Source organism: Physeter macrocephalus, chromosome 6 (genome assembly GCF_002837175.3).
Source record: "Physeter macrocephalus isolate SW-GA chromosome 6, ASM283717v5, whole genome shotgun sequence".
In the NCBI taxonomy this organism is placed as follows: Eukaryota; Metazoa; Chordata; class Mammalia; order Artiodactyla; family Physeteridae; genus Physeter; species Physeter macrocephalus.
The window spans coordinates 58745359-58757238 of NC_041219.1; the positions used below are offsets into that span (position 1 = coordinate 58745359).

The following is an 11880-nucleotide window of genomic DNA, read 5'->3' on the forward strand; positions in this document are numbered from 1 at the left end:
CAATGTTCACTGCAGCACTATTTACAATAGCCAGGACATGGAAGCAACCTAAATGCCCAATGACAGACGAATGGATAAAGAAGATATGGTACCTATACACAATGGAATATTACTCAGCCATAAAAAGGAACGAAATTGAGTCATTTGTAGAGACGTGGATGCATCTAGAGACTGTCATACAGACTGAAGTAAGTCAGAAAGAGAAAAACAAATATCGTATATTAACGCATATATGTGGAACGTAGAAAATGGTACCGATGAACCGGTTTGCAGGGCAGAAATTGAGACACAGGCGTAGAGAACAAACGTATGGACACCAAGGGGGGAAAGCAGCAGGGGGTGGGGGTGGGGGTGGGATGAATTGGGCGATTGGGATTAACATGTATACACTGATGTGTATAAAATTGATGACTAATAAGAACCTGCTGTATTAAAAAAATAAATAAAATAAAAAACTTAAAAAGTTTTTTAAAAAGTAAATAATGCCACAGCAGATAACTCTTTATAATCATCCCTCATCACATCCTTAAAATAATAGTAGATCTTTTTTTAACAGTTTATTTTTTATTGAAGTGTAGTTGAATTACAATGTTGTGTTAAAAAATCAGACCTTTTTAGTCACCATTTCATGGTTAAGAATTATCTTTTCAAGTGTCCATTGATGGGTGAATGCATAAAGAAAATGTGGTAATTATATGCAATGGATATTATTCAGCCATAAAAAATAATGAAATCTTGCCTTGAGGATCGACCTTGAGGGCATTATGCTAAGAAAAATAAGTGAGAAAGAGAAAGACAAATACCATATGATCTCACTTATCTGTGGAATCTTTAAAAGATAATAATAAGAACTCATAGATACAGAGAACAGAATGGTGGTTGCCAGAGGTGGGGGGTGATGGGGTGAGTGAAATGGGTGAAGGGGGTCAAGAGGGACAAACTTCCGGTTACAAAATAAATGTCATAGGATATAATGTACAGCACGGTAACTGTAGTTAATAATATTATATGTTATATAGATAGATAGATAGATAAAATACCACATATTTGAAAGTTGCTAAGGGTAAACCTTAAAAGTCCTCATCACAGGAAAAAACATTGTGAAACTATGTACGGTGACAGATGTTAACTAGACATTGTGGTGATCATTTCACAATATACATGAGAATCAAATCATTAGGGTTTCCCTGGTAGCGCAGTGGTTGAGAGTCTGCCTGCCGATGCAGGGGACACGGGTTCCCAGTCCGGGAAGATCCCACATGCCGCGGAGCGGCTGGGCCCGTGAGCCACGGCCGCTGAGCCTGCACGTCCGGAGCCTGTGCTCCGCAACAGTGAGAGGCCCGCATACCGCAAAAAAAAAAAAAAAAAAAAAAAAGAATCAAATCATTATGTTGTACACCTGAAACTAATATAATTATGTCTGTCAATCATACCTCAATTTAAAAAAAAACATTAATTTTCTCAAAGTTATAATATACGGCCAAGTGGTGGTAAAACCTTCAATAATGTATAATATGATCTCATTTTTAGAAAAAATACAAATACACATTTATGTATATTTATATCTGGAAGGATGTACACTAAAATGGAAATTTTACTTATCTCTAGATGGTAAGAATAAATACAGTAATTTAAATTTGTGTATACCTCTAGTTTTCTATTTTTTCTATAATGAACATTACAACATATAATAAAGAAATTAGATAAATTTTTAAAATTTTATTTATTTTTAAAGGTTACCGTGTGTTTACTTACTTACTTACTTATTTATTTTTGGCCATGCCTGGCGGTAGAGGGATCTTAGTTCCCTGACCAGTGATGGAACTTGTGCCCCCTGCAGTGGGAGCACAGAGTCTTAACCACTGGACCACCAGGGAAGTCCCTTTAAATTTTTTAAGGGGAAAGGAAACAGTTTCCTGAGCATTCTCCATATTTCCACAGAAGGATTTTGGAAAACATGAGCAATCATGACTGCCCTCTCACAGCTTCTCATAGTCTCCATGCTTGTTTTTTTCTCTTTTCTTCTATATCTGAGATATCATACATGTTACCCAAATTACCTTTTACCTACCTCCAAACTTCATTGAATCCATCTCAGAGATGCAGTATGCAATGGATTTTCTGACCGCAGAGCAATTTCCCTCAAAACATAAGGGACTTTCTTTATAAGACTTTCTAGTCTTTCACCTGCAATGGTCTTTCATTCCACTTTAGTCTGGTACTAACCAATACACCCAAACACTCTCCACCCAAACTCTTCCCCTATCAAGATCAAGAAACAAAACCCACTAATTCATCATTAGCCCTTGCATCTGGGCTGCTGGCTTCAAGACCTGTATCCATTCTCCAGACTGCACAGAAGGCACGGAATGACAACTTCCCAGCTGCATTAGCACTCTCTTCAGCTCAGGCCTGTAGTGGATTTCTCACACCTCAGCTGTGTTATGGCGCCACCGTACAATCCCTTAATGCTTATCTTCAGGAGACTCAATCTTCTGAGAGTCCTGTGTTTCCCACTGTGGCCAGAGAACCATTAACCAACATTACCTAGGCTTCGTTTACAGTATTCTCTCTTCATCCTTCATTCCATCATTAACTCTAACCACCAGAAAACGTGTCTTACCTGCAGGAGGCTCTGATTTGGGGCCTAAGGACTGGGGTTCATTTTTAAACCTCACTTCAGCATAAGTGACCTCTGAAGTCATACTGAGATCTTCTGTTCTCTTCAAGGAATCCTGTTCATCTCTTCCTTAAAACAGCTTGAAATGAAACCCAAGCAGGGTGGTAACTTGTCATACATCCTATTACTCAGCCTGATGAGAACAGAGGCCCCAGAAAGACAAATAACCTTGAAAGGAGTCTCGTGAAAACGAAAAACCTCAGGGGCCCAATTCCCAGGACTGGCACAGTGTCTGTCACAGACTTTAAACATTATGCCAGCAAATAGCAATAAAAGCAGGAAGTTCAAAATGTAGGAAAAGAGGAAGGAAAAGAAAAGAGGAACAAACCAATTAGAGAAATTCTCCCTGAGAACTGTGAACTTACCAGAAAGGAAGAAATTAAAGTACTTACGAGCATTTACACGCAAACATAATCATTTGCAGACCCACCAAGCTCAGTATATACTCATTCACGTTTGCATTCTCCACATCATTTGTGGCTGACCAGGCAACTTTGGGGACCACATTCCAACTGACAAAATAACTCGTGTGTCAGACGCCCCACCTTCAAGAGTCAGCGTCCCCTAATGCGTGGGGAGTCAAGGTTTAGATTATGTGCCTTCAGAAGCTGCTCCTCCGTGTTCTCTGCTTTTCCCTGTTCTTGACTAAGTCCATTGTGCTCCACCATTCATCCCGCTCTAGTCCCTCCAGCCGCTCCTGAGAGAAGCTCTCCCTACTGGAAGAGGAGGCTGCCCTTCTCTAGCCCGTTCATCTCCACGACACCACAACAAAAGGCTGTACAGGTATATATGACCCTTTAACAAATTAGGATAACTCAATGGAATCACAGTTTAGAAGGAGAGAAATTGAGCGCTACATATGAATTTATCCAAAGGCCAAGAGGAAAGCACCCCCAAAATTAAATCCTTCATGTGGAATCTCTACAGACATGCTCCCAGCTCACACCCAGATTCAGCTCTCCCCAAATGATCCTCCTTCTTCTTTTTTTTTTTTCTTTTTTTTCATTTTTTGGCCACACTGCAGGCTTGTGGGGTCTTAGTTCCCTGACGAGGGATTGAACCCAGACTCCGACCGTTGAAGCATGGGGTCCTAACCACTGGACCACCAGGGAACTGCCCCATCCTCCTTTTAATCTCCCCTCCTAATTCCTCGCTCTCCTGCATAACACATACACACACGCACGTGCACACATCTACCTCTATATTGATTTCTATGCCTAAATATATTGAAAACCATGAGTTCACACTAACACCTCTAATCTCAATCCTACACCAATGAGCTCATTCCAGTTTTTTCCCCTTCCACATCTCTAACTCCCTTCTGTGATGGTAAGAAGCCTGCTGCCATTCTCTTTAATTTATTTACTTATTTGATCAAGGCCCTGGATTTAACTGATCTTCTACCTTTGCTGCTTCTCCCTCCTTAACTGAGATGCCCTTCTCTCCCGTACTGGGCTTGCTTCTCAATCCAGGCCCCACGGCTGTTGGCGTTCTCTCCAGTCTGCGTGGGTGTCCCTGCACTGAGGCAGCCGACCCCCAAGGACATTCTCCTCATCCTGCCCGGGTCTGCCGCCCTACGCCAGGCCACCTTCCACGGCAAAGCCCCCCTCACTCTGCCTGAACTCTGATTCCTGAAGCCGGTCCCCTGACCCCCATGTGGGATCCATCCTTACCCCACTCAGGCTCTAACACCCTATACAAGGTCACCCTCTTGTGTGGAAGCCCTCCTCACCCCTCCTGGGCTCCCCCACCAGGTGGACAGCCTCTGAAACCCACAGGTGGTCTCCCCTCTGCATGGATGCTTTCCTCCCCCTGCTGGGGCCCTGACACCTCCCAGCAGGGATGCCCTCAGTCACTGCACGAGCTCCCTGCACTCAACGACCCCATCACATAGATGCTCTCTTCACCTCTCAGGCACTGACATCCCACGCCAGGCCACTGCCACATGTGGACACTCTCCTCAGCGTGCACAGGCTCTGAGGCCAGAACCCTTTCCCACCCCTGCAGAGATGTTTGTCTCGGGCTCCAACACCACTGTCAAGCCAGCCCCGACTAGTCACCCTGCTCGCCCTGCCTAAGTTCTGACTGCCTGCACCAGACCACTGCTCCTATCCTACCCCACCCTTCAACAGACACCTACCTTGCTCTTCCCCGCCTAATGTTTTATTTAAGACTGAATTGTTTAGTAAGGAAAGGGAAAGGTGTATGAAAAACAGGAAGAGAAGAAAAAGAGCTAATTTTTACAAATTCTTCCAGCAAATAACTACTGGACCTAACAAGCACTACTGGACCTTAACCATCTAAGCTTGTAAGGAGAAAGCAAAATACAAAATACATTCCTAAAGGTACCTCTCTTTCCCCGGGGTAAGTCACATTACACCTGGATTACACGGTACCACAAACATCCCCCAAATCTGTGTGGCTTACAACATTTATTTCTCACTCACATTACATGAGGGCTTAGGGTCTGCATCAGATAGACTGTATAGACTGTAACTCTGCTTGGCTGTTCTCTAAGTATTTTCTCATTCTGGAACCTAGGATCACAGAGCAGCTCCTTGTAAGCTGAAACATGTAGTAACATTCAAATCCTCTGTTCAGAGAAGGTGTACATTATATCCTCTCTGATTCCACCCGGACTTGCTGTGATGGGGGCAGTGAAGTTCACTCTACCAGCAGGGAGACTTGTCAAGGGCAGCAAAATAGCATAGACTTGGTGGCTTATACAACAATTTATTTCTCACAGTTCTGGAGGCTGGGAAGTTCAAGATCAAGGTGACAGCAGATTCGATGTCTGGTGAGACTCCTGTTTTCTAGTTCACAGATGGCAGTCTTCTCACTGCATCCTCACATGGCAGAAGGGGTGAAGGAGCTTTCTGGGGTCTCTTTTCTGAGACTAACAACATTCATGACCTAATCAATTCCCAAAGCCCCCACCTCCTAATACCATCACACTGGGGGTTAGGATTTCAACATATGAATTTTGAGGGGGTGCAAATATTCAGTCCATAGCACTCTTCAAATCATTTAGCCAAGGGATCTCTAGGGCAGTGATCTCCAAATTGGGGCACAAGTACCCCAGGTGGTATAAAAGAGGGTTCTCCGGGGCACAGAAATAAAATACTAGAACTTCTGTTTGTATGTACTTCAAATGTTTTATGAAAACAAGCTTTACTAATATCACAAGGATTCAATGTTGGTTGCATTTCATAAGTGGTATGGGATCTATCCCGAGGAAAGGGCAGAGGTTCCTCAACTCTGAGAAGCTGAGGGTTCATTCTTCTCTGCACGTTGCATCATATTGTCATTTAAATATCTGTGTAATCAAGAATTTGACTTCATTTGTTGATGGACACTTAGGTTGCTTCCATGTCCTGGCTATTGTAAATAGAGCTGCAATGAACATTTTGGTACATGACTCTTTTTTTTTTTTTTTTTTTTTTTAGGACGGGAATAAAACAGACCTACTAGAGCACGGACTTGAGGATATGGGGAGGGGAAAGGGTAAATTGTGACGAAGTGAGAGAGTGGCATGGACATATATACACTACTAAATGTAAAATAGATAGCTAGTGGGAAGCAGCCGCATGGCACAGGGAGATCAGCTCGGTGCTTTGTGACCACCTAAAGGGGTGGGATAGGGAGGGTGGGAGGGAGGGAGACGCAAGAGGGAAGAGATATGGGAACATATGTATATGTATAACTGATTCACTTTGTTGTAAAGCAGAAACTAACACATCATTGTAAAACAGTTATATTCCAATAAAGATGTTAAAAAAAAATTTGACTTGGATTTGTACCCAGTTCCTGGGACGTAGCCTCTAAATCCCTGCAATTTCCTGAGTTATAGGAGTGTCTGTTATTTGCTGTGTGCCCGGATACTTTCTGCTAATGAAGTGCTCATAGTGGGCCTATGAATTACTGTGCTAACAAGACAATTCAAGTTGGAGACTGGCCACACCAGAGACATCAACCATGGGATTAAAGGGTTGGGGCTTTGAGTCATGAGATATCAGCCTAGACAGAGGAGGGATGCTGGAGATTGAGTTTGACCATATGGCAAATGACTCAGTCAAGCCTGCTTATGTAATGAACCCCAATAAAAATTCTGGGCACCAAAGCTCAGGTGAGCTCCCTGTTGGCAATACTCTGTGTTGTTGTACCTTGATGCGCCAGGCAAGTGACTTTTGGGACCCTTCCAGACCTCACCCTATGCATCTCTCCCATTGGCTGTCTCTGATTTGTATCCCTTTGCTATAATAAAACTGCAATCAAAAGTATGGCTGGCATTTTTCTAAGTTCAGTGAGTTGTTCTAGTGAATTATCAAACCTGACAGAGTCATTGGAGCCCCCAATTTGTCATCAGTTGATCAGAAGTGAGAGTAAACTTGAAGACCCTCAAACTTGTGACTGGTGTCTGAAATGAGAGCAGTCTTGTAGAGGACCATGGCTTTAACCTGCAAAATTTGACCTAACTCCAGGCAATTGGTGTCATAAATCATTATAATATCTCAATATGGTTAATTTCATAAAAACAAGATGTTTGTTAGAATATCTATGATATTTTTGAACAAGATGGGATGTGACCTTGTTGCTTACTTTGGCAAATTACTTAAAAGAATTGGGAAACTTATTAAATGTTGCTATGCTTTAAAAAAAAAAAAAAGGACAGGTGTTCCAATTTTGCTCACCTTTTCAGTGCTGTGAAATAGCTTCCAGTGGTATGCCAATTAGCAGATATTAAAGCACATGAGCACAGGACGTTCCTGGTGGCACAGTGGTTAAGAATCCTCCTGCCAATGCTGCGGACACGGGTTAGATACCTGGTCCGGGAAGATCCCACATGCCGCGAACTACTGAGCCCACGCACCGCAACTACTGAAGCCCGCGCGCCTAGAGCCCGTGCTCCACAACAAGAGAAGCCACCACATTGAGAAGCCCGTGCACCGCAACGAAGAGTAGCCCCCGCTTGCCGCAACTAGAGAAAGCCCGCGCGCAGCAACGAAGACCCAATGCAGCCATAAATAAATAAATAAATAAATAAATAAATAAATAAATAAATAAATAAAATAAAGCACATGAGCACACACATACATACACACACAATTAACCTATTAGTTCAAGATAAACAATAAGTGAGAAGACAAACAAACTTATGGAAAGAGCATTTGGAAAACTGATGCTTAGAAAAGAAATAGTTCCACCATGTTGTGATTTTTTTTCTTTCGCCAGAAATTATGTAAAGATGTGGCTTATATATCTTCCTTTTAGAAATCTTCAAAATGAAGGGTTTCAGTGAGTTTTGGACTCACTTATTAATGAGTTTAAAATGTAACACCCTCTCACTAATTTGTAAGAACTGGATTAATACCATGAAAGAAGATCTTTACTAGCTAGTCTCAACAGAAAGATTTATGGAGAGAATTTAAAAATGAGAATCATATCTTGTTAAGTACAGCTAATGATATACTTCCCATTTTGAGCCATATAACATTGTGAGGTTTGTTTTACAACTGACAGCTATTAAAAGCAAGGATTGAAATAAACCAAACTCATAACTAGACAGATATTTTGTTCTATTAATAAGTAACATTAGGGACTTCCCTGGCGGTCCAGTGGTTAAGACGTCGCGCTCCCAATGCAGGGGGCACAGGTTCCATCCCTGGTTGGAGAATTAAGATCCCGCACGCTGCACGGCGCAGCCACACACACACACACACACAAAGTAACATTAATCTTTTTAAGTTTATTATTTACTTTGCCTTTACCACATCATTTTTATTTCCATTTGTTTTTATTATAATATGTATAATAGAAATACTTCTGAGAATACACATAATAGAATTAATATACGTGATAGAATCAACTAGCTTTTGCTAGCCAACCATCTTAAATCTTGGTAGCGCCATTTGCAGAATTTATTTGGCTCAAATTCTGTGATTATGGCAATTTGGGCTGTGCTCAGCTGGATAGTTCCGGTTTGAGTCAAGTGTGGCTGATTTCAGCTCAGCCTGTTCATGTGTCTCTGGTCAGAAACCAGACTGATAGAGACTTACCTAAGATGACGCCAAATGGGACAGCTTGTGTCTGCCTCATGTGGTCTCTCATTCTCCAGAAGACTAAACCAGCAGGATTCCAAGAGCAGCAAGAGGGCAAGTCCAATGCACACGTACGCTTCAAATCTCTTCTTGCATCACACTACGTCGTCTTTCATTGGCCAAAGCATCCCACATGGTCAAGCCCAGAGTCAGTGCAGAAGCTACAAGGCAAATTTTACAAGAAGGTGTGGATAAATTAGGGTTATTACTGCAATCAATCGCTCTTTGAGAGCTGAGTAAATCTGGAATGCAAGGTGTAGTACCCATTCCCAGTGGGACTTCTCCTGGCTTTGATGCTTGTAGAAGGGCCCTGTGCTTAGATGGGAATAGTGGTAGATCCCGAAACCCAGACCATCCCCTGTTCCAGGAGAGCAAAAAAAGAGACTTAGAAATACTCCTTGATACATGGTACTAAGGACACTGAGATGGTCCAAAAGAGATGTCAGTGGCCTAGCCTATGAGAGACACCTCGGTTAAACATGAAGAAACATACCCCAAAAGGGTGAGATAGAATCACTGAATGGGGACGAGGGGGCCCTGTCTGCAGGGCCATCATAACTTGGAGCAGGGTCAGGGGCAGTACACACAGAGAGCACGTAATACCTACACCAAGCACCCCTAAGAAGCAGAGCCACGACGTATGGCAGACAAACAAATGACACAGCATCAACAGTTCCAAATATGCCGAGCAACTGGTAGGCCCTCTGATCGACATTCTAATTGCTAGATTGGATAATCAATTATTGGAAAGGACTGGTGTTTATTGAAAAGAACTAAGAAAACATGGACGGCCATGTTTTTCTTCTTCTGACCCTACCTTTAAAAAGAGGGATAAGTTGCCATCAATGTTGGGAAAATAAAAGGCTTCCATGTTTTTCCATTGCTGGTTTATGATCAAACCTGCACAAAGAATAATAATCAGACTCCTATAATTTTCCATTATAAACCTTCCAGGGTTATTTGATATTTTTGGCCACACCGCGTGGCATGCGGGGATCTTAGGTCCCCCACCAGGGATCGAACCCATTCCCCCGGCAGTGGAAGCGAGGAGTCTTAACCACGGGACCACCAAGGAAGTCCCAGGATTATTTGATTTTTAAATTACTTTGATAAGCTTTAGAAAGTAATGGTTAAAAATATAATGAAGAGCTTTACAGACTCTCTATAGGCAAAAAAAAAAAAGTGGCGGTTAAAGACAGGGAGGTGGGGACCAGATGCCAACAACGTCATGGGCAAATTCTATTACACCCTCAAAAAAACTGATTAATTCTATTTTTATATGAACTCTTTAGCAGACAGAAAAATGACTGAAACCTTCTCATTCTTTAAGATCACTCCAATAAACAAATCAGGTAACTACAAAGCACAACTCTAGGCCAATAACACATATGAACATAGTTTTTTTTAAATCCTTAATAATATCAAATAGAATACAATAGCATATAAAGAGAAACGTGTATCACAGTAAGGCAAGTGTAGCAAGCACTGTCATTCAGATGGGCTGTCCAGCATCTAACTTCTTATGTTTGGAGAACATGCCCACTTCATGAAACAGAGCTCTTCGCATACCACAGAAGCTGAAAATACAGACATTTGCTTTCAGAATCAGTACCACAAATACCTGAAGGCAATAGACCCCCAGTAAAATGGGGGAAATTGGAGATTTATTACCTAATCTGGTTGAAGTTGAGAGAAGAGAAAACCTAACTAGTAGTAACAAATGGGACCTGGCAGTCCTTGTCATATAATGGCAAAATAACTTAGCAAATTGTGATGGACTGAATGTTTGTGTCCTCCCAAAATTCTTATGCTGAAATTCTAACCTCCCAGGTGATAGTATTAGGAGGTGGGGCCTTTGAGAGGTGATTAGGTCATAGGCAGAGCCCTCATGAATGGACTTTCTGCCCTTATAAAAGAAGCCTAAGAAAGCTCCTTTACCCTTTCCACCAGGTGAGGTTATAGCGAAAAGACAGTCGTTCATGAGGAAATGGGCCCTCACCAGACACAGAACTTGCCGATGCCAGGAACTTGGACTTCCCAGCCTCCAGAACTATAAGAAATAAATGTTTGTTGTTATAAGTCACCTAATTCCTGGTATTTGTTTTCAAAGCAGCCTGAATAGACTAAAACACAAATTAAAACATGTTGTCACCTAGCACAGGGAACTATATTCAATATCCTGTGATAAACCATTATGGAAAAGAATATGAAAAAGAATATATATATATGTATAACAGAATCACTTTGCTGTACAGCAGAAATTAACACAGCACTGAAATCAACTATACTTTTACAAAATAAAATTTTTTTAAAGTGTTGTCAGGGAAGTCTACTCAATATTGTGATAACCTATATGAGAAAAGAATCTAAAAAAGAATGAATATATTTATACGAATAACTGAATCACTTTGCTGTACACCTGAAACTAACACAACATTGTAAATCAACCATACGCCAATAAAATTTTTTTTTAAGTTCAAAAAAAAAAAAAAAAAAAAGAGTACCCAAGGAAGACAAGACTTTAGGAGACCAAATGACTGCAAGGGAAAGAGAATGTAAGAACTATAGAGCATAGTTGCTTTTAATGGCCCTGGACAACCTAAAGGAAGAGAGTAACAAGCTCAAAGCCCTAAATTCTTGGCTTACTGTAAAACCTGGAAACCAGAATTTCTAAGACTATGTTAAAAGAATCCTTTATTGCTTATACCTGCAGGCTGAAGAAGCCAAAAACCAAAGGCTAAGTTTGATTCTACAGGCAAACCCTAATAGGACAATTCAGAGGAGGCCTCTAGTATCCATCAGAGCAAGTCATGCCCTTTCAGCAAGTAACCATTCTATTCTTGAGAAATGCTCTTAGCTTATTACTGGGTCCTCACAGATTCAGAACACACAAACACGGGACAAGAGATGAAAATGTAACCAGAGTTAACCTTCATGAACTGAGAGTAATCGAGTCTGCGTGGAGATCATCAGGTCCAGTAATGGCTAAAGGTGTGGATTTAAAAGCACATGAAGGGGATGAAAAAAGAATTTAGAACTACGACCTCTGCCTAATTCAGAATCAATGCAAAACTTTAAATTAAATGAAAGGGAAACTAGAAA

At 41.5% G+C, this 11880-nt stretch overlaps 1 protein-coding gene across 3 annotated transcripts in view; it reads right to left on the bottom strand.

Annotated features, from left to right (window-relative positions):
- Nucleotides 1–11059, bottom strand: part of LOC102983380 (C-type lectin domain family 4 member A) — a 43243-nt gene extending 32184 nt beyond the window's left edge. Inside the window, exons 1-2 of one of the 3 annotated variants that reach the window (XM_055085458.1) lie at nucleotides 10778–11059; nucleotides 8737–9678 (exon numbers count right to left, since the gene is read on the bottom strand). In XM_055085458.1, coding sequence (XP_054941433.1) covers nucleotides 8737–8788 — 52 coding nt within the window. In that variant the 5' untranslated portion in view covers nucleotides 8789–9678; nucleotides 10778–11059. Of the gene's footprint in view, nucleotides 1–2623; nucleotides 2789–8736; nucleotides 9679–10716 lie in introns of those variants that run through there. The other 2 variants (XM_028490983.2, XM_028490982.2) reach the window with 2 other exon arrangements.
- Between the last annotated feature and the right edge of the window lie 821 nt (nucleotides 11060–11880).